A 23,965-nucleotide genomic window follows, 5' to 3' on the forward strand; every position below is an offset into this window, starting at 1 on the left:
CAGACACTCCATCCAAATCCAGAAAGACCCTTGAAAGCCAAACAGATGTTTCAATTTGTTTTTGTAAAACGGATAGCTCTGCCTTACTAAAAAAAACAAAAAACACACCACCTATGGTTGTGTATGTGCTGCGCAGCCATATTCTTCCTAGACAACTGTCAAAAAAATAGGAATATTTCCCTATAAATTACACATTTGTGAATCTTAAAATGGCGTTGTGCTTTCCGTGGATGACTTTTGTGAGTTGGTGTGAAGGATTCCAACTCAGATCGTGATTCTATAGCAAAAGATCATCATAGTCACTGTAGGAGCTCTTAAAACATTCACCTTACACGTCTCAGAGTATCACAACCTAGCCTGGATAAATGGGAGGTCATCTGGCTTCTGGGTCAGTTGGATCTGCTTGGATCCCTGTGATGTAAATTTCTTCATCAGACAGTGAGCGAGGGTCCGTGTGGACATCAGCTTGCCTGTCTGTTTTTACATTACAACACACTACCTGTGTGCCTGGGCAGCGGACTTTAAAGAAGTATATAAGGAATGACAGCTGTCCATGTTCAGAACAGAGTAGCATCCGAGCTTTCAACTTGGTGCCAAGTCAACATACAGAGCCATCTGCTTTGGGAATAAGGGGGCCGACACTCTTCCCTACTTTTTGTGGCACGGGGGTTGGTGCTTAGCAAAGTTGCCCAGGGCTGGATTTAGTACAGAGGGGACTGGTTGATTAATCAATTGGTCTTTCTCAGTTTTGTAAAACTACTATATAATCAAACAATTTTTTTTTTAATCATTTTTGTAATTTTTTGTTTAGTCCAAAATATGATTGTCCCAGCTTCTTTATGTTACAGGCTCGTTCTAAACGATCAATTTAATGAGCCTTTTGACTTTTCGCTGATATTTTCTTGACTTTCTGGCCTCTGCGGTGTGATCCTCACCTCTCAAACCTCTGCATGGTGAGGGCCAGGGTTTTGTTCAGCTCCTCTATGATTCGGCTGGGCGGGTGGAGAGGAACAGGCAGGGTCCCGTACTGCAGTGAGTGTGCACCCATTGGAGCATGGCTGGGAGGGGCGGGGCACTTCTGGAAGGCGATAGAAGAGGGCTCCATGCTCCCTGCAGGTACGGAGATCATGAGCTTCTTCGGAGGTAGAGGAGGAGACAACTTAGCCGACATGCATGGCAACTTCACGGGGGCGCCGTCTGCACGAGGAGGTGGACGTGGGAGGATTAGGCACACGCGCACTAATGCGGTTGTGAGCACGCATGGAGACACACTCACCTGTAATGTGATTGGGTAGCCTGTTGAAAGGCTTGGGTGGCAGAGCGGGAGGTTGTTTGTGTAGCGTTGGAGGTCTGCAGAGGGTTGATTCAGCACCATCAGCCTGATATACGATAGACTTCTTTGTGGGCGGAGCCTGACTGGATTTCTGGGTGTGGTCCTGTTGAGCATCACTAGGCATTTGAAACTCCAGGGAGCCTGGGGGAAACAACAAAGGAGTCAGAGACCACTGTGAATCAAATACCTAAAGAGGTTTCAGTGGTTCTGAGGCTGTGCTGCCTACCTACAGCTGCTCCTGCTGCTCCCTCCATCAGCTCACTACCTTCAGACTCCGACAGGCTGGAGCCAAGCACCGAGGAACGACCATTCTCTATCTTCACCTCCTCCCGGATGGTCAGAGATGCACCATCTGCACAGAAAGATGCACATTGGTGTTCAAAAGTAGGTAAAAAATGAAAAAACAGAGCAAAGGATCTCCTTATGTAGCATTTTTTTCAAATTTTGCTTAGAGAAAATATGAATCACGTAACAGTGTAGTTTTCAAAGATAGATAGGGAGAAACACCCAGGTAGAGCAGCTGGATGTGAGGGAATGGTGGTAAGGATCAGACAGGCACACATATTCCTAAGCTCAGTCTTGTCATGATAAAGCTGACTGGTGTGCTGTAAGTAAACTTGTCACTGGATTTACTGACACTTAAAAAATGAGTTACAACTGTGCACAAGCTTGCGTGAGTCTTTGGTGCGCTGCAGCACTTAAACAGCACCACCCCACTGATGACAGAACAATGTGAGAGACTCAAACCAATCAAAGTGCAAGAGAAAAGGCATGAATCACAACTGAGAAGCTGCAACCGGAAAAATCTTACTTTACATTTGAATTTGAATCTAAAATCAAAATCAGGCCGCAAACAAAGAGAACAACTAATACTACAACACTGGCCACTTTCTTTCTCACCTTCGCTGTGTGGAGCCTCACCTTTCTCATAGACCTCCTTTAGGAGTCCCTTCTTGATGAGCTCCTCTCTGCTCTGGCGAGTGGACATCTTCCTCTCCAACACTGAGGGAGCACAGAGGAGGAGACGTCATAAACGACTTGAACAGGAAGAAAGCTGCTGCGCTGGATGCTAACAGAGTTATCAGGATCGAGGAACGAGTCAGCTGCAGCAGCTGTTTCTTTGGACTTGCTGCTGCTTCCAGCACTGCTGCTGTGTGCCAAGGAAATATCATGTGACTGACCCTCTGAGCTGTGCGCACAAACATAACACTACCAGTTCACTGATCCTCTGACAGAGATGCCTACTCGCCTCCTCACTCCTAAACATTTCCCGTAAATAACACTTTTTCATTTTCTAGCATATCCAGCATGAGCTGTGAAAACGTATCTTTTCCAATGCCATTTTGATTGGTAGGGTTTGAGACAATATCAGTAAAGTGTTAGGGTGGGGGAGTTAATAAAAGCAATATTACAATACTACAAGTCTTTTTTTTTTTTTTTTAAACCCTGACATACACTATATCTAATGAAGTCATTTAATGGCGTTTGTAATGCGTTTTTCTGTGTTGCTTTCTAACAGCTCAGTTTGGTAAACTGATATCTACACATCACCCACACACATAGTAATGCAGGATTATTGTCTAACTGATGCATTTTGTCTTATATAGCCTTTATGGAGCAAAAGTCTTGAACTACCCCGTGGAAAAGAGAAGCAACAATTTATTAAAACGCGCACAAACACACATGAAAATACAGTATTTAAGGCAAAAACTGAGTTTGTAAAATTGTAACGACCTTGAATGTCAGTATTTGGTAAAACCACCTTTATTCTTCAACAAGAGCTGAACTCTCTTAGGGCAGCTTTCTAGTGACTTCTCTTCTAGGAGTAACTCTTGAAGCTCTTTTCTGAGTGGTTTCTGTCATATTTCAGGCTGTATATCACAAAATCACTGGGTTTTCATTAGAAGTTAGCGAGCGTGGTCTCTGCCTATTCAGCTAACCATGAAAACCCCCCCAAAACAATTCTAATGGTCGTCAAACCACATCTTTATTTATGTATACACTGAGGTGTCAACACTCATTGTTAAGGGTACAGAGGCACTGGTCTAATGTTGTCTTTATGGGAAAAAGCCTCGAGAAGTCTTCAAAAATAGTTCTTCAGGCTTTTTAAAGGACATTCAAAGCTCTTCTTTGGATGTTGCCCCCCCTTCTGTTCCGTTTCTGTTCCCACGTTGTTTGAGTCCAGGCTGTGGGGAGGCCAATCCATGACTGACAGTTCCATACAGGTATGCTTTTACTAGATTGGCAGTGTGTTTGGGTTCGCTGTCATGCTGAAAATGAAGCTGTTGTAAAACAAATGCTCTCCATTCCAATGTTTCTTTGAGAATCACCTTGTTGATGCAATAATACTATTTTATGTCTGTCAAACTTTGTGTGATCTTTGATATGTTTCATAGATTCAGCTAAAGAAAGTGGAGAAAAAGTGCCCAGGGATACAATGTAAAACTGGTTCCGTATATGTTGCCCCAGTGTCAATGTATTGTAGTCATAACTGTCTGTGTTTCCTACAGTAAACCCTATTCAACCCCACAGCTATATTTTTACTTGAAGCACAAAAATCTGGATAATCCAATGCACCTTGACTGCATGACAGCAGGGTGCAGCAAAAGCACACGGTACACGCAACGTGTAGCACCTGTGCGCACGTACACATGCTATAAAACGTATACTGTTCATTATCTGGGTGCAGAGAAGGCAGGAAGGTTTTCAGCAGGGTAAAAAAAAAAGTGTAACTGCTATGACAGCTGGGGGAACAGCTTGGCTGCAGGAAGCCTCTCTTCACCCCTCTGCTGCGTGTTTGCGTCGCTCAGTGAGAGCAGGATGTAAAATGATTCAGCCAGCTGAGAAACAACAACAACAGCGGCTATTTCGGCATCCAAATCCAACACTTTCCTTCGCTTCACAGCTTAGTACTCGCTGAATATTGTAGCCCCGAGCCAGACATATGAAACTACTTTCAAATTTGCTCACTGCTTTGAATGAAGTGTTAATTCACTGTTAAAGAGACAACACGTCGGCTGGCGAACTCCATTTGAAGCTCACTTGTTGCTACGGCCAACATTAATGATCAATTCTTCCACAGCTGCTGTGTTGGCATCTCTGAACAGCAGTGGAATTAACAGCTTTCAGCAACAGCATTTAAAAAAAGTCAAGTATAAGTTCATTGTGTAAGAACACGAATACACTGATGTCTGGAATAGCAGTTTGGCTGATCCCAATGTTTATTGCATTTATGCATTTCATCACACCACCTGAGAAAAAGCACAAATTCAGTCATTCTGATTTATGAGGCTAGATCCCAAATATACAAGGGCACCAAAACTGAAAGAATACAAATCAGTTACTATGTTTCCGCTGTGCTGACTATTCTTTATCTGTAGAAAAGTCTTTATGATGAAGACGGAGCCTGTAACAGCTCACGAATTTGACTAAACAAGTGGGAGGTGACGTTTACCTTCTTGCTTCCAGCTGTTAGCAGAAGTCTTTCTTCTGAGTTTATTACATACCTGCAGAATCAGAAAGCAGCAGGATCCTCTATTGAGTGGATACACATGTGAGAGAGCAGCCTCATTAATGACTGACAGCGATGCCACTAATGAGGATCTAACAGCAAATGGAGTTTTGCACTTTTCTTGACATGGATGGGCTGTCACACAGGTCAGCCCATCCACGTCACAGGTCAAAGCTATAAGTTTGAACATCCTAGGTGACTTCCTTCGTGAGTTATCACATTCACAAGATTTTCAATAAACTTGACCTCTGACTTGAGGTCAAGGTCACTGAACTTCAAACTCCAGAGTTTTAGTGGATGCACCTATGGTATCAATTTGAAAATTAATTATTCTTCACTTGGATTTTAGAGCTAAATAAAGATGCTGCATTCATGGTCTAATGGAAATGTCCAGGATTCCAATCCAGCTACAAACCTTTGCATTCGCATTATGTATACTTCCAAAATTGAATTCAGTGGACAAATGAAGGTTGATATTACTTGTTCCTGCTTAATATCTACATACAGCCATTCTTTGCTTATATGACGTATCAGACTATAATGACTGGACTCATGAAATCTCCCTGTGCATAGCCAGACACAACCATGCACAGTAGACTTTTGATGCTAACATTTTAAAGGACAGCGTCTCTCAAGGCTGTTGCTAGGTGTCAGAGATGGGAGTGAGGCAGAGAGGACAGAAAGGCGCAGAGCTGGCTGCCGACCTGCAGATGTGCTGTTTACAGAGTTTTGGTTCTCACCTGCAGACGTCTGCTTAAACTTCTCACTCTTCTTCTTCCTCCACTTCCAGGGTTTGAACAGACGACCCAGGGTGGCGAATTTGCTCCGCCGCCGGATGGGGGGCGTGTGCGTACCCGGTACCAGCGAATCAGAGCGCATCGCTGCCAACCTCTCCACTTCCTCAGCTGAAAAGACAACATTAACAAGCAGATAAACAAAATGCATAAAAACATTGTTTTTGTGGTTTTGACTCACTTAATTTTGCGCTTTTTATTCCAACGCTTAGCACAACAACGTATTTGTTCGGATATTTGGCGTTATGACGACTGGCAGTTGGCATCTGGGTGACTGATATAGTCTGAGTTCTTTTTTAGGAAGAGTGTAGCACAAATTTGAAAACCTGATGCCTTTTCTCAGATAAACATCGCCATAAAAGGAAGACCTTCGGGTAATGACCCAAAAATTGTTTTTTCAAGAAATCATTCTGGATAATGATCTGATTAATGACCATTTTATTAAAGCCTCAGCCAGGTGGGCACAAAGTAAATGAGCTATTATTCTATAGCTTATTAACTGATAATGGGACCCTTTTAACCCACAGTTAAGTAGAACAGATGATCGCTGCTCTCTGCTTCAAATGTCAGAGGACATTTTCTGCCAGGGGGGTTTTGCATAATCAAGTCAGGTAAAGCTTATTTGGATCGCTTTCAATCACAGCTAATGTGTCAGGTGGCCACAGCAGCAGAAACCTTATGTAAGAAGGAGGAGAGAAAAACTTGGACAGAGAGGAGTTAGCCAGCTACAACACAGACCAAAGGGGGGGGGGGTTCAGTGGTGAAAATCTGATAGAATTATAACCTCTTCAACTGTGAGCCTTCCCTTTCCCATGTTTTCCATTAACCCTCTTCCTCTGAGCTACAATTCCCCCCACCCCACAGGGACTTTCCTCAAAGTAATCATGCTGGAGGCCACTCTATACAGCATGCTCCGATTTTCCATTTGAAATTACACCTTTCCCATCACACACACACACACACACACACACACACACACACACAACATCCTCTACAAAACAAGGGCAGAGCCAGCAGCAATAAAGGGGGGGAAGGAAGGCAACATTTCAGCAGGCAGCAGAGGATGTAAACCTGCACACACACGACAGAAGCATGCAGTGCAAACAGATACTTGTCAGACAGATGAATGGAAAGATGGAAATGAATCCAAACACATGGAATGTTTCGAATTTGGGTGAAGTAAACTTAATTCAACTGGGAATGTTGTACAAGTAATTGAGGAATGACAGGGAAAATCTGGCAGTAAAACATAGGAATGTTTTGCAAAATCATGTGCGGCTCAGAGTCAAAGATGCTTGTTTTCCACATCAAAAGCAGACAGATGTGGAGGTTCTGGACGCCTCCTAGGTGAGGTGTTTCAGGCATGGCCAAATGGAGGCAGACTGAGGAGAGATTACATCTGTCAGCTGGCCTGGGAAAGCCTGACTGCTCCCCAGAATGAGGTGGCTAAGGAGAGAGATGTTTGGACATGTGTGTTTAGATTGCTGTCCCTGTGATGTGGACCCCGATAAGCAGGAGACAATGGATGATGGATGGATAAAAGACTGTTGTATATTATCACTGCCTTCAGTTCTATTACAAAAATACAGTACGACTTGACCATCAGTCTACCTTTAAGTCAAAATCTTTGAAGCTGTGTTTTTGCCAGTGATTTCTCCTCTATTTGAAACATTATCAGCAGTTGATGGACAAACCAGCCATGTGTAAACTGGTAGGCAGCTGCAGACGGGAGGCGATGACATCCTTCGGGAGGCCTTGTTGGAAGAGAGATGTCAGTTCAAATCTGCACCAACACTGTACCTGCCATTGAGAGTTCCTTCAACAACATCCAGTCAGCCCCCCCTCATCCTCCCCTCCCTAACCCCTCAGTAGACACTCTGAGTCTGTGTAGCATCCCTGTGTGAACGTCAGAGCTCACGGAAACCTCCCTTGCACAAAGGCTCTCTCAATGAAGCGTCTCCAGCACCTAAAGCAGTAAAATTAGTGTTTCCAGGACAACAGTGACATCATTCGACTGCAAAAAAACCCCAAAACTATGCAGATTTTGAGGTGATGACATACTGTGTTTGTCTCATCTTTTGTCTCCTTACACAAAAGGTGTCTTCTCCCTCCTGGTGTAGTCCAACCCCCCCTCGCCACAAGCAGTGGAGCGAGAGCAGCAGTGAGTCAGAGGGCTCAGACTCACACTGCAGGGAGACATTCTTTCAGTCTGACCTGGGGTCTGTTATCTCACTGATGCCTCAAAACACTGACTCACTGAACAACAAGCTCGAAAACAACTTGGTTCAGCCAAAACAACGATGCTGGAAGGCCTGTGTTACGACTGAATTTCTTAGCTGATTCATAGTTTTAGTTTTTGTTTCTCTCTCTTTTTTTTTTAAATGGCCTTGCTACTGGGCATCAAGCAAAATAAGACTCGCCACCCCCCCAAACTGCAGTTCCTCTGATGGCCACTTGAGGCTGTCTCCAAAAGAGTGTCAGTCCCACAGACCATATAAAAGATGTGAGTAGCTGTTGTGATGCCATCCACTGGTTTCTTGACAGTGGATGGCATTAACATTTTCACCATCACTAACTTAGCCAATGAGCAAATGTTTTTGAAACTAACGGCTTGTTAATCACAAGGCATGAAATTCACTGACCAGCAGTAGCCACTGTCATCTTTTTATACAGTCTATGCTGGCACCAGCTGTTGCATCAATTGACTTGACTTGTGTTGATTTGTGGAGGAAAAACAAGAACGCCAACAGTCTGAAACATCTTCAAGTAAACAATAAATGAAGAGGAAATGTTACTGTCACTGCAAACCAGTTTCTTCATTACTGAGTTTACTGAAAAATGACGTTTTTGATCATCTGTTGAAGATCCTCTGTCAAGAAAACTCCAAACGAGTTCTGGTTATCTCTTCTCAAACAAATCGTGCCAGTAAAACCAGGTTTTGAAAGGGCTGCTCACTAAATCCCCGGTGGCTGATTAAGCAATTTAAATCAAGTGGCTGAGTTTTATTAAAGAACAAAGCCTCCACTGATCCACACGCTAAGGTTTTCAAATAAAACCACAAGCTGATTAAATGAACAGATTCTATGATTAGCTATTGATCTCTGTTATTTAAGCCAGAGCAACTATTGACGTTGTGTGTGTTTGAGATGAACTGCTGCAGTGATGGCTCCATAAATTGATTTCTGTATTGACAGAAAATTCATCAGCATCAGTGCAGATAATAATCCACCGACAGTCTGAACTTGAAGTGATAGTTATAGCAGTTAATAAGGGAAAAGACTAAACCATACGATGATGTTTGGTTTGTGGAATCCAGTAAGACAAAACCAGAAAATTTCCCAGCTCTCTATATTAACTGAAACTATAGCGATCCGTGCGTGGAATGCCCTGAACTTCTGCTTTCACGATGCAAACAGGGAAGCAAAACAAAAACTGGACTTGAAATCATGCGCTTACAGTGAAGCTCCAGCCACACCACAGCCCCGTGACAGCGAAGAAGACTCAGCAGAGGCTTTCAAACAGCATCAGCTATTGTTAACCTCACTGTAAAGTAAAACAGATTCAATACAGGGATCTGATCTGAGCGCTGACCCCGACCCCCACCAGCAGGCAGGGAGCGATGAGCACAATCATTTAAAAAGCAGGAGTACTCCTCCTGCTCTCAAAGCAACCTGAAGCGTCTCACCGTCCAGCGGCTCGGCTCCTCGGCAGTTGCTGCAGATGTGTTTGATCTCCTTGCAGTGGATCATGAACGGCGTGTTGTTGTTGTTGTTCGCGGCGGGCTCATGATGATGCTGAAGCTGATGCTTCTCGGAGCTGTTACGGGACTTCATCCTGGTCAGGCAGAAAGCTCTCCTTCTCTTCCTCAGCTCCCCGTCTTCGGACGCCGGGGTTGAGGATGTGCCGTGGGTCTTAGGTCCGGACCACGAGCACATCACGTCTCCTCCACAGCCCGCCATGTTTGAGCTGGACTGCAGGAATAGACCCTCTCGCCCTCTGCTCCGCTAGAGGGGATTTCAAACGGTTTGCTGCTCTGTCCACCCCCTGCAAGTCAACCAACATACGACGCTGTTTCCCCTCAGTTCCTACAAAATAAAAGCCCACAAGCTGTGCTCTTCTTTTTCAGATCTGCAACCAAGCTGGTACCTTCACAACCATGTCACCAGGTTACACGCGTCCCCGGCCACAAATCTTTCGGTGAACCCCAGCCAGCTAGTTTCTACGATCCCCCCCCCCCCCTCTCTCATCAGACACATAAAGGAATGTGTACACAGGATGAAGAGTACTGACTGTATCCTACTGAAAAAAGTAACCCTCACAACACACCTTCACTCGCTGCTTCTGCTGGGAGCTGCAGCAGGTCGTCCTCTAGGGAGGGCAGCTTTTGGCACCTTCAAAGTCTTGTGATATGAATCCACTGTGATAGTGAGCTGCTGCTACTATGTTTTACCTCCCACTTAGCTTGAACATCTGAACGTCTCAAAAACTAACTGCAGTGTTTTCATCCTAAATTTGTTGAATAAAAAAATGCCAATTTTCTGGCAAAGTACTGGAAGTACTCAGCCCACACTAGCCTCAGCAGTGTGAGAAAGAGGCAGGAAAAATGAATGACTCCTGGATGAACCAACTGCGCATGGGCCCCTGGACATGCCTACTGGATAATCCGGCCCAGGCCACTTCTTACACTTTATTTAAACAGCTGTAGCATCTAAACTTGTACTTGTTTTTGCCACAAGTTTGGGTCTTGTGGAATCTTATATTAGTCCATGTTTTATCCTTTGAATCGCCTCTTGCATTTGCCATTAAATTGGGAAGGGAGACACAACAGTGTCAGAATGAGGCTCTCTGTGTTGTTGTACTTGTTTTTGCCACAAGTTTGGGTCTTGTCTATTGTCAGGCTAACAGAGAAAAAAAAACTCCATTATGCCCTGACCATGCACTCCACCTGTATCATTTCCTACTCTTCCTAGGATAATCTCTCTCTAATCTTAACCAAACTGGAGCTTTCATGCAAAATATTACAGAAATCCCTGTTTACAACACGTACACTACAAAAAGCAATAAATCACTGAATGCAATTCATGGTCTCTGCAGAAAAATTGAATAGTGACATCAAATAGGCGTTACTGTAAGTTGTCATCTTTATGTGGAATATGTATTTGGTGACAACAAAAATATTGCTCCACTTCAACCTAGAAAGACCAAGAAAAATAATCAGCCACATCGCCCCCTTTACCTATTAACTAAAAAAAACAAACAAACAAACAAACAAAAAAGAGTGTTAAGTAGAAGGTGAGGTGGAGGTGAGCTGCAACGGAGCTTGCAAGTTAAAGCTGGTTAAATAGCACTCCCTATATGGTATTTGTCAAATGGACGAGTAGAAGATTTGGAAGAGGAAAAAACGCATATCTACAGGCTGAAATGTTTGTGGCTCCACTGACTGATACTCAGTGTTCCATTTACTGTACCCACCAATGAACCATTATATGAAAATTCAAAATACAAGATGATTGTTAAAGCACATGATTAGCTTGTGTGGACAAAAAAAGAAACAGCATTGACAGCATGCTTGCAAATGTCCATTGCTGGCTTACATAGCGTAATATGTATTAGTTTACTACTGATAAAAGAAGCCAGACTTTTAGCAAATAGGATTAAAGATCCAGGTAAAAATAACTTAATACATTCTGAGAAACCTAATGCAAAATACATCTAAAGCTGCTTTTTTGTTGCAGCTAATGAATTTCAAACAAAACTGATTGGTGGCGGAAAAATGACAAGGTACTCTGCATTTAAAAAAAACCCACAATGTAGGCTTAGATGTGCTTTATTAACAAGAAAGCCTATAATCCTCTAGGCATCGTTAGTCTGGCTATCATTCGTTTTTCATTATTTTATTTTGAAGGTCCACTTCCTTTCTGGGTTCCACCTATTTTTCCAGCCTTAGCTTTAACTAGCTCCAGCCCCCATCTCCGCAGCCAATCACAGTCTGCACGCGGATCAATGACGCGAATTCGAGTCGCCGCTTTAGCCAATGAGGTTGAAGCACGGACATTAACGATGTAGTATTTTAAACCAAAGAAGGAAAACCTGGAAAACCAAGGGAATGACTTTTTACATTCAGAAGCAAAGCCACGTAGTCTGCCTGAGTGTGACACGAACAGCTGTCCCTTTTATGTGTTTGAATATACGCTTACTGGCCACTTTATTAGACACACTTTGCCAGGACCTTTGCCTCCTTTTCAGCTACAGGCTGTAGGGTGGCTGTAGCTCAGGTGGCAGAGCAGGTCAGCCACTAATCAGAAGGTCGGTGGTTCGATCCCAGGCTGCCTCCTGGCTGCATGCCAAATATCCTTGGGCAAGATACTAACCCCATGTTTGCCTACTGGTGGTGGTCAGAGGGCCCGGTGGCGCCAGTGTCCGGCAGCCTCGCCTCTGTCAGTGCGCCCCAGGGCAACTGTGGCTACAATGTAGCTTGCCATCGCCTGTGTGTGTGAATGACTGAATGTAGTGTGAAGCGCTTTGGGGTCCTTAGGGACTAGAAAAGCGCTATACAAATGCAGGCCATTTACCATTCAGAACGGCCTCTAAGACAAAGACTAAAGTGCTGGAAACATTCATCTGAGATTTCTGTTCATGTTGACATGACAGCATCATACAGTTGCTGCAGATTTGTCAGCTGTTATGCATGTAAGCCACCTTGCGCTTCATCACCTCCCAAAGATATTGGATTGAGCGTCTAGTGCCTGTGGAGGCCACTGGAGTACAGTGAACTTATTGTTATTTGTCATGTTAAGATCAATCAATCAATCAATCAATCTTTATTGATTTAAACCAGTTTCAAATGATCTGAGCTTTGTCACATGGCATGTTATCCTGCTGGAAGGAGCCATTAGAAGATCAGTGAGCTGTGGTCATAAAGTGATGGAGATGGTTACTCAGGTCTGAATATTGCAACATAAATCAAAACTCATCAGACCAGGCAACATTTTTCCAACCTGCTACATTCAAATTTTGGTGAACAAGTGCAAACTGTAGCCTCAAAATCGAATATATAGATATAATATAGTGCTATATTATCCCAATAGATCATTTCACCATACCAGTGCAGGGTACATACCAGTTCTACCATTCCCACCATCACCTGATTATTGCATGTCTGATCATTGGGGTTCCCTCTCTAATGTTGTAAGGTTGTTACTTTACAATATAACGGTCCTTTAGTCAGTGTTAATTTGTAAATAACACTGAATTTGAAGTGGTATGAAACAAAAATAAATCCACAGTTTTACTGGAAGCGACTAACTCTTCCAGGTTGCAGATTGAAATCTTGAAATGTTCTTGAGGTTCACAGCTGCATAGCTGTGTGTGAGTGTGTGTGTGGGTGGGTGGCTGATCAGTAAAAACAACAAGAAAAAATGACACACATAACAGATCCAAGATTTAAAAGATGAAAACAAAAGTTAAATTTGGAAAGCCTTTTAAAAATAAGCATGAAGAGAGAAATTTGCATATTCTCTGTGGAGGCCAAGCAAGGGTCACAGCCTGTAGCTGCGACTCTCTGCCAGCAGGTGGCGCTCATTTACAACAAATAGGTAAAATACATTAATCCATCTTTCTGAAACAGTGACAGACTGAGCTGCAGGGTGCTGGCTGGTTAGGAGGAGTCACTGTCTAATCATCTGCTATCAACCTCATATTGCAACAGTCATCTGTGATGCACAGGAATACACTAGTAGGCCTTGGATGTGCGTTTGTGTTTGACTGACTAGACCTGTATTTATACAGTCAATCATTTCAGGCTATTTATTGTGTGAATTGTGTGTGGATGCTTACGTATTTATGTAACACTAAGATTAACAAAGCACATGCTCCATTTTCCTTGCTGCAAACGATGAGTCATGGAGGATTTCAAAATCAAAGTACAAGGCTGTGTATTACAAGATGAAAGGCGCACTGTTAATTGAACAAGCCTTGCATCTGGAGTGATCCCGCCTCCTTCAGTATCAGACCTACAGCTCTCACACTTAGCTGAGAGTAAAAACAAGGGCGTAAAATAAAAGAAATGTCCTTTAAGAAGACTTAGAGCAATGAAGTGGTCGGATGAAGTGGATGAGGCTCAATTTAGCAGGGATACAAGTGAGGACCACCATGACTCCTTAAGTGTCACACAGGTGTCTCCACAAGCTTATTCTGATGACTTGCCTGATTTAATACCTCTCTTCGGGTGCTGCTGCTTCCTCCAGTGAGGAGGAGATGGGATACAAGAGCAGCGGTGGGTGAGGACGATCAATAAATCTATGCCCCCAACTAACTTACACATACGCTAAGACTAAATATGGCTGGAAGGCGAGGTGGGTTCACTGTGCACTGGCAGAGCTCAGACTGTAGGTATGATTCACATTACTGGTTTATACTTGCACATTTAATGTATTCAGATATAATGTATCAGCAGTGGGACTACTCATTATGCATTGAGTCATATTATCATTTATAGTGCCCTCAAAAAGAAAATAAAAAACATAAAAAGTGTTGCTCTATGCAGTAGTCTAAGCAGCAACATTAGTTTCCCTTATAAATGACATGCTTTTGGCAGAGTGTGTCATCTCTACAAACCATTTATTGTCACATTTGCAGATGTTGTAGTAGTGGTTCTATTATGCTTGTATTTATTTTCTTTTTTACTGTCATGTATACACTCTACAACAAACTCCAGATTGATAAACTGCTATATGAGTCCAAGCATACAATACACGGAGCTTAAACTTAGCTTAGCAGTTCCACTTTGAAGGTCTACTTGTTGGCAGGAGACGAATGATTAAGTGCATAGATTAAAAACCAAAATGTGGGACTTCTTTTCTGAAACGTTTCCACTGTAAACAACAACATGAAGGCGAGTTACTGTGGAACAACACTCTTGTGGAGCACTTTAACCTGTACATAACTTCCTATTTTAATCACCAGGCCTGTGGTGCTTTTTCACATTCTTTATTCCGTATTTAGTGGTGATTCGGACACAATTCTCCTGCAGATACAACTTTTGGTTATGTATGGGTGACACATGTTGAATGCGAATGCGAATTGAGAATGTAACACGATGAAATGACCACAATCTATATGAAAAAATACAGATGTTAATGATCACTGTAAAGTTTGTTTGAGATTGTCCTGTCCGCTAAAGAGGAGATAGGGTACATACAGACACATAAATACATACTCTACGATCATTACTGTATGATGTTAAGGCTAGTTATGCACTACTATGAAGTTGCAGGCCTTAAAATAGACACATTTGTAAAAAAAATAATTTAATAAAAAATAACTGTCACAGCAAAGCAACAGAAACTTAATGTGTTTTATCTTCTAAGTTTCACGATCGAAGTTTTTAAAATTGGGATGCTTCCAAAACTCACACTTGTGATATTTACGAGCACTCAAGTGCCTAGAAATGTCATCTAGTCCCATTGAATACAACAGTAATGTTAGTGTGGACATTTATCAAACACACACTCAGGAGCTAAAAGGAAGAACACAACAAGAAGGAGGAAGAATCTCCAAAAAGTTGATTCTGTTCATCTGGACGTAGCGTTTTTTGGGAGAAACATTTCGTCACTCATCCAGTGACTTCTTCAGTCTCAGCTGACTGCAGGTTTCCCCAAATCTTATAAACAGTACATTTGCATAATGACTGAAACCAGCCCACTGAAGGAACAACGGGCTGGGAGGTCAGTTGCTTCATCATTAATTATACAAATTCTTATGACCATTGATCAACAACCACTGACCAAAACCCACTGATCAAAGACCACTGATCAATGGCCATGAGTACCATTCACAGAGAGTTGGGGAATGGCTGCAATCTCAGCATTGTAAGATGGCGAAAGATGTACCCTTAGGCCCCCTCCTCGATTCAGAGATGGTCTTTCCCTTTTCGCATGAATGGCCTCCTTGACTCCACGCTCAAACCAGCGATCCTCCCTGTCCAGGATGTGTAAATCCTCATCCTTGAAAGAGTGTCCACTGGCCTGTAGGTGTAAGTAGACTGCAGAGTTCTGGCCTGACGAGGTAGCTCTTCTGTGTTGTGCCATCCGCTTCGCCAGAGGTTGTTTGGTTTCCCCGATGTATAAATCCTGGCAATCCTCCTGGCACTTAACAGCGTACACTATGTTACTCTGTTTGTGTCGGGGGACCCGATGCTTGGGGTGGACCAGTTTTTGGCGCAACGTGTTTTGGGGTTTAAAAGCCACATGTACTGGGAAACCTGCAGTCAGCTCAGACTGAAGAAGTCACTTAGATGAGTGACGAAACGTTTTTCCCACAAAATGCTACATCCAGATGAACAGAATCAACTTTTTGGAGATTTACTTCCCTGGATGATTGAGAATGCATCAAGAAGGAGGAAGAATCTTTAATAAAGCCATTACATAGGATAGAAGGTAAAAAAAAAAACCCATAAGATCCTTATCTTAGAAAATCTGTAAAAATAGATATTTGTTAAAATGTTTGATAAAAACATGATTTATAATATTGACAATACCACTGTAATCCCTGGGTGTCTATGAATTTTATTTTAATTTTTTACTTTACCTACAATACCATTAGATATCAGAAATGTATATCAGTGATTAACAGTTGTAAATGATGAATGTGTAGGTGTAGAGAGCCCCACTTTGAGTCATTATCAGCCCAGTATTCCAATAGCACGTTTAGCTAGAAGCTTATTGATCAGTAGAGGAAAAAGAAATTCCGTTTATGGTAGCACAGCTAACACTGTTGCTCATTGACAAAGTGATGTATTTGGCTAGTTGATTGATAAAATGTCAGCCTTTGTGAGTTTGACTACAATCTTGACATGTCCTGCCCTAAACATCAGTATCAATGTCAACACTAAGAGGTGACTACATAATGTTGGTGTTCTAGGCAGACTTGCAAAGACCAATCAGTGTCTGTGGACAAAAGAGCACAGACACAGAACAGACGAAGAAGTCTGAGGCATCTAAGTCAGAACCAAATGTTGATAAAGTTTGTTAAAATGTTAAAAAAATTTATTCCTCCTATTTTTTGGCCTTTTTCTGGCTTTATTTGATAGGGACAGGAAAGGGGCAAGACCAGGGAAGACAGGCAGCAAAGGGCTGCAGGTTGCCTGCTCATCCCAGAGAGCTAAACCAACACCTTTGTATTCCTCCTTACAGAGTTCAGTTTAATCTTAAGGTGTACAGCACTGGTCTGAGACCTCTGCAACTCCTATATTGCATTCTTTTATTCTATCCCTTTTCTCCTTCTGGGTAAAAAAAAAAAAAGTCAATTTGAGAGAAAACTGAATGAGTTACCAAATAGTGGCGGTAGTCTCTCTGCAGAGGGTGTACATCACTCCACACATAAAAAAAACCCCATTTCCTTCCATGTATTTTTGAAGAGTTTAGTCATAGATCTCTTATGCTTTTTATGACTAGTCGTATCTAAATTGTAGTCTATTATTATATTACAATCTCTTCCACATATAATATTCCTTCATATACTGTTGCTATGGTTTCAATACATTTTCATCAGTTCTACCCTCTTTATCTTTGATTTCTTTTAACAGTTCAAAATTCTCTGCACTGGCTATTAATATTGCCACTCCTCATTTCCTCCTCATGTGAGCTATTAAAAGTGTTTCTTGTGTTTGTGTTTCTCCAAATTTCTTAAGCTTCTTGTGTTCCACATGTCCGGTGTGCGCGTTGAATCTGGAGATCTGAATCGATTGAAATTTCCTCTTTGAGTCATTTATCCACAAACACTGTGACCAAGTCACTCTTTGATTCTGTTTCCTCTTGGATTCAGTAAATCTGTAGGTTGCTCTGCCTAGATCTCAACTCCAATCATCTAGTTTGTCCAGTATTGATTCCTGATCCTTTATTAATTCTTGCAATTCAAAACTCCATGACTCTTTTTCCTTGGTGCGTGTCAGGGCAGTTCAGGCAGGCTGTCGCTTATTTGGGTGGTTTGGCCATCTTAAGACTGTTTTCATCTCCTGTCAATGTTAGCCATGTTAGCTTCTAGCATTGGTCTGCTCTGTTCCTTTGTGTTATCTGTTACTTTACTTTGTGAGTTTGAGGTTCTTTTCTTTTTCTTCATTGCGTCTCCTCCAGATTTCACAATTTTGAGTAATTTAATAACCAGTTCTCGAGTTTCACCAGAATTTCTTGTTGGTGTATAGGAGATCGTACATGGTCCCTCGCTGTCCCACCAGAAAAAAATCCAGTATTCTGTTTTAAACAGGATGGGCACTATGGTCTGTGGATACAAAGGAAATGCCACTAAAAACAATGCAACATTTGGGAAGCACTTCAGAAAGCATTGGGTGAAATGACAGCTAGAATGCCAAAGGTTTCTAAGAGTGTGGCCATCCACAAATGGCCTGCTCTTTGACAAAAAACTGACATTTTTCAAATGATTTCTATCCTTGTCTTCACTATATTTTGATTTTTTGATCTATAGAAGACATACAGTTTCTTAAAAAATGTGACTTTTTTTATGGTAAGCACAAATTTCTGAGCATATGGCAGCATCTCAAGTCTAAATTTATCAGTGACAAACAACTATTATATCAACCATTTATGGAGCTTCTACCATAATACAGGGGCATGAATAGTGATATTAATACTGAATTCATCATCAAAAATTTCAGCATCTTTATGTATGCTGATGGGTGGGCAGCAAAGAAAGAATTTCATTGCACAAAGAAATGCCTTTTCTGTTGTGACACATGACAATAAACACTTCTTGAATCTAGATGCACACCTGCCAACAGCCTGACTGCTGTGGCTCTTGCTGAAGTGTGAGTAAGGACTGATTGTCTCTGTGTCCAAAGTTAACAGCCTATATTGCTACCAATTCAATTTCAACCATATTAGATGATTATGCGCTCCACAAATTATATCTAGCCCTAACATTCAGTGCCAGTATATGAAGTAGTGTTCGTTTTATGTAGTGTTCAATCCACCCCAGAAAGGCTGGGACCTTTCTGCGCGGAGTTCGCATGTTCTTGTTGTGTCTCTAGCTTTCTCCTGCAGTCCAGAGATGTAGATTAGGTTAAACGGTGATTCTAATTCACTGCATATGTGAATGTTGCCTGTCTCTTCATGTTAGCCCTGCAGAATATGGCTAGCTGGCTGATGGATGGATGGAGTGAAGATATTCTTTCCCTAATCTTAAGCATACTAGAGTTGCAATGCAAAACTATTAAAGAATAGTTATTTTGTGATTGGAGGGTTTCAAAAAGTTTGGAGTAAGTTAATCAGAACTACTTATATGAAACTACAACTATCATTCTCATCTGTACTGATTTTATATTTTCATGGGATGATGGTGCCATCATCCCATGAAAATTTATTTAAAACCAGAGGTGGGGAGAGAAGCAGTAAGACCCCGGCACCCCAAAGAGCGCACATTATTGACAACAGGCACGACAGTGATTAAGTCAGTAACAGGATTAAAAAATGGGGAGCTGGGAGGGAAGTGGGTTGCAAAGCAGCCTGCAGGGTGCAGCAACCATTTTAAACAGTACACGTTATTTTAGCAAGCCAATTGGATTCACAGACAAATATCAACCGAATCATTAACTGATATAGGCTGGAACTAAGATCAGCTGATTTCATGTGATTGCAGTGTGATGCTACATGATTATTGAGAAGGCAAAAATAAAATACAAGATCTGCTTAGAACAGAATGATGTCCAGTCTGAATGCTGCATTTAGTTGCTGCTAAAGCCTCAGTCACATTTGAATAAGAATAGCCTCTTTGAACTAAGAACATGTGTTTTCTGGGTGATTGCACTGAATGTGTTTACTGTTGGTGACCAATTAGATGGCCTGCCATACAGCAACCTTAGCTTCTGAGCGACCACTTTAAGTCTCAAGGCGATTGCTCAGGTCTCCTAGTAGGAGGCAATATATCTCCCAACAATTTTTCTCCAGTTGGTTTAGAAATAATTTTATTTTTTCCTCCTAGTGTTATTGGTGTCAATGTTGAAGCTACAGCAGTAAACACATATAGCCTAGTAGCCGTTTCTATGAGTGCCATAGATCCATCACCCATCCACTGATCCATCCATTTTCATAGTTTTCATCGGTTAGTAACTAATCATTGGAACAGCCTGGTTGACCAGAAAATGAAAACATACACCTTTTGGAAATAACTTTTTTTCTTTCACCAAAGAAAATTGACTTAAAGACACAGGAGACATGTCCTTATTTATCTCATAACATAGTCTGTTATAAAATGGCTATTAGAATTATTAATCTCTCCAAATGAGGTGGAATTACGCTCCCTGCAGTGTGGGGTAACTTTGTTTATCTGCATCCTGAAAAATGGAAAAACATGCACATTAGTACTTTAATCATCCAGCTTATCCCCAAATAAAAATGCTTACAGAGCCATCTAATTAGATACAATATTTTTTATTATTATTATTATTATTATGCCTGCAATGTCTTTTCCCTCCACAACCCTACCCCTTTATCTCGTTTCATTCCATACTCTGCCTTGTTTGTCAGAATGTAAATTCCCTGAACCGCATAAAAAAGAAACACAAGTAACAGAACTGCAGCAGGGATTAAGGGGTGGGTGGACAGTAATTTAGTTTGAGGTCTCAGAAAGGGGCTCGCGGAGGGCACGGGGGTTTATCAGGTTACAGCTTACTGCGCTGTAGACAGCAACAGACTTCATGTCTCAATGTCTCTGACGAGTCACAAGAATCTAGAGTGTTTTCAGTTATAGGAAACGCTCACAAACATACCACCACACCCTGTACGTGTTTGTGTGAATTCACACACATGCTGTACATGAGAGGTGGTACAAGCAGCACATACTTTGACCACAGGTGTCACATCACAGGAGGCAGCCTGTGGCCTTCACAGCTGTCACATCATTGGCCATCAGTGTGGCGCTGAGCTCTTTACATCTGTCTTACTGTAAATCAGCATGCCCAACAGCATCTATTTTATGATGGTAGCAGTCTAAGCATTATTACTCATGAGCTGCCAGAATCCCCACTCTTCAGCTCAGTATAAAGCCATCAGTCAGGACTACAGGAGCACAAAACAGACCATATCCAGGATAGAAGCTTCCTCATCTCTGTGCCTTTGTGCTGTGATGGAGATCCACATGTGCATTTATTGAATCAGTCTCACCTTGACCTGCCTGAGCTGTGATTCACATCTCCTTGGTGCTGAGTTTGCCTGACAACTCTAATGAGATTTCAGCACACTCAGACTCTGAAGCTTGGTAACTAGCTTGTCAAACACTAGAAGGGTGTAAAAATAAATCAAAGAATTACTGAGCTTCACTATTGGTGCCGCTGTGGCTCTGGATTTTTCCATGCGCAAGTCATACTTTTGACTATGGTTTGTTTCTACCTTTGTGTTTATCTTTAGATCCAACATTGGTTGTTCAAAGCCTCAGAGATGCAAAATCCATTAAAATATTCATGAAAACCATTTGTTTAAGTGTCCTTGCCTGTTCATTTTTTTTTTTGCTAAATAGAAAGATCATCCACTGGAAAAAAAAGATTATTGATCAGATGTCCAGAGGTCATGTGTCTGGGTCTCTGTACTAACTGCCAAACAGCAATGCAAAAATCAATAGCAGCACTTTTGCTGCTGGCCTGCTGCTCATGGGTCACACTTTTAAACTACTGCTGTTAACTAACAAGTCAAGTATTCAGAGTTCACTTCACCAAAATTCCACAAAACATATCTTTTATATCATATAGCTTTCATACTTATGACACTAAGCATGCCTAATTTCAGTGTTCATGAGTTTGAACCTTGCCAAGCCTTTTCGGTTTGGAGCTTTGTCTCTGTGTATCTGCTCAGGTGTCCTCCCACATCAAAAGCCTTGCATACTGGGTTAATTATCAGGTTATTACATTTATTAAAATGATCAGTTTATAAAGTCTTAAGCTGTCTGGAGAACTGCCTAAAGCTCATTACAACAACGTATGCAGAAGAGCACCTCTGAATACACAGTACATCAAACCTTGTAACAGATGGACTACAGCGGCAGAAGACCACGTCTTCCCTTGTCAGCTAAGAAGTGGACTCTGAGGCTATACACCAAAAGGCTCTGTACAACATAAGATTGTTGCCTGATCTGATGAGTCTGATGTTGTAAGCAAAGAATTGCTTACAACAATTCTTTCACGCAAAGAGTTGAGTGAAAACAGCATGAAAGAATGGATCAATCCTGTTCAATCAACGGGTCAGGACTAAATACACACACCTTTGACAGCAACCGCAAGGCATGGACATGACAATAATGAGAGAGGAAAAAAAGTAAAAAGGGCGAAAAAGCTCACATTAAAAAGAAAGTAGGATGTAAACTCATAGAAAGCACATGAAAAAGGAAAATACTCAAAATGCTACTAAAAACCAGGGTTACAACAGTATTCATAGGTGTCAAACTCTGGCCCGCGGGCCAAATTTGGCCCGCAGCCTAATTACATTTGGCCTGCGAAGCCATACCAAATGACTATTAGAGCTGGCCTACTGGTATTATACAGCTAACATATATATAGTTTAGTATTAAGCTTTGCTTGTTCCATATTCAGTTTTTCAGCAAAACGTGTTTGAGTCCATAAGAAAAAATTCATTCTTATATCTGGAGCAATAAATATATTTCAATAAATATTAATGTTAGCCCACGACTTTGTTCCAGATTTGAATTTTGGCCCACTGTGTATTTGAGTTTGACTGTGTATAGATGATGACATGTGGGATGTTTCGGTGTCTTCAGGTATTCCCAGACTCATTGGGACAGCAATGACATTTACTGCAGGATCTCTTGCTCTTCAGGTCACTGAAAACAGTTCTTTATCTCGTCTTTACTGGCTCAATATTTGGGCCCATTCCCAAGATACACTGTGAATTTAGGATGATTAGATGCCTCCCTGATGCTACCGCTTAAGAACTGAAACATCTCAAGCACTTTTAGTACTAGGAGAACCAACCCCGAATGAGTCAGTTGTGCTCTATACAGCCTTTATGATTTATGACATACTGGAAAACTAATAACCTTCCCTTCTCTCTACTGACCTCACTGTCTAGTCCTGATGAGCCAAGATATCACCTTCTTATCCCATCTGGGCTTCTTGTCTCTATCAGGCAAAAAAGTATTTATCATCCTCTGGCCTTCCATGGTGCTTCTGCCGCTAATTTGGGCCTCGAACTGAGGCTATTTGATCCTGACAGAAATTTAGTATGCAAAATTCATGTGCTGTTCTGCCACGGAAACAGTAAGGTGGAGGCCTCCATTTCATAGTCAAAAATAGACTTTCTTTGTCATTTAGTCTCCATCTATTCACATCCACTTTCCAGGTAGTTCATCTGTCCACCCACTCTGATTAAGACGTCTGCTGGATGCGGCGCAGCAGAGGTATCGCCTTGTCAAGTGTGAGGGTGACAGACAAAAAACTCTGGTTATTTGTGGGTGACAGAACTTTTTTATAAGCGTTCCAAGCTGAGGGGATGGGGAGGCTTAATGCATAGTGCTTTGTAGATAATTAGGTGCGCAGCAGGAACACTGGTCAGTTCACTGCTTTCCACAGGTTCACAACGCCGCTCCTCAGGTGAGTCAGGTGGAGCAAAGATAGTTTCCAGAGGGTAAACCATACAACATTGACAAAATTATTAGCAAGCACTCAACAGAACAAAACACTGTGATACGACATTTGGCCAGGCAATGTTAAACAAAATGTTAATACAATGCAATTTAATGCATTTTTTATGGGTAAATGAATGGAAGAATGATAGAAAGCTATTAGGGACATAATGGCTTACAGTGACCCAGATAAGTGGCAGAAAATTTATGGATGGATGGTTTAACCAATAAAAATAATATTCAGTGTATTTTAATTAACTTGTGTTTTTTAGAGGAAGAACATTATATATATATATATATATAGTATATACACTGGGTGAATGTGCAGTAGTAGCAGGTTCAGGTTGATTATAAGGTATATATTGCCCAAAATTATGAAAATCAAGTGGTATCTAATGCTGTCTGTCTGTAAAGGTTCTCAGTCATCCAGGTCATCGTAGTCTATGGAGCTTGGAAAGAAAAGCGAAGTCCAGAAGCTTTTCTTTCCAAGCTCCTTAGACTATCTAATGCTGTCTGTCACACTGGGGAAAACAGTGGTTAGAGATGTCAATGTGACCAGTCACAGCCGGCTGCCATCTTCAAAGTGACTTTTGTGCAACAATTGTCATATTGTCATAAAACAGCAATAAGATGAAGTCAGTCTGCTATTGGGTTGCTATCAGTCTGTGATCAATAGATCCAGTCCGT

General features: G+C 41.8%; 1 protein-coding gene across 2 annotated transcripts in view; it reads right to left on the reverse strand.

The window, feature by feature from the left end:
- Nucleotides 1-23,965, reverse strand: part of phactr1 (phosphatase and actin regulator 1) — a 45,421-nt gene that overhangs the window by 10,777 nt on the left and 10,679 nt on the right. The window contains exons 1-6 of one of the 2 annotated variants that reach the window (XM_082509654.1): nt 9,324-9,674; nt 5,585-5,749; nt 2,255-2,335; nt 1,560-1,685; nt 1,277-1,474; nt 936-1,197 (exon numbers count right to left, since the gene is read on the reverse strand). In XM_082509654.1, the coding sequence (XP_082365780.1) occupies nt 936-1,197; nt 1,277-1,474; nt 1,560-1,685; nt 2,255-2,335; nt 5,585-5,749; nt 9,324-9,597 (1,106 nt within the window). In that variant the 5' untranslated portion in view covers nt 9,598-9,674. Of the gene's footprint in view, nt 1-935; nt 1,198-1,276; nt 1,475-1,559; nt 1,686-2,254; nt 2,336-5,584; nt 5,750-9,323; nt 9,675-23,965 lie in introns of those variants that run through there. The other variant, XM_082509655.1, reaches the window with a different exon arrangement.

This window comes from Aulonocara stuartgranti (assembly GCF_965226115.1).
Source record: "Aulonocara stuartgranti genome assembly, chromosome: 17".
Lineage (NCBI taxonomy): Eukaryota > Metazoa > Chordata > Actinopteri > Cichliformes > Cichlidae > Aulonocara > Aulonocara stuartgranti.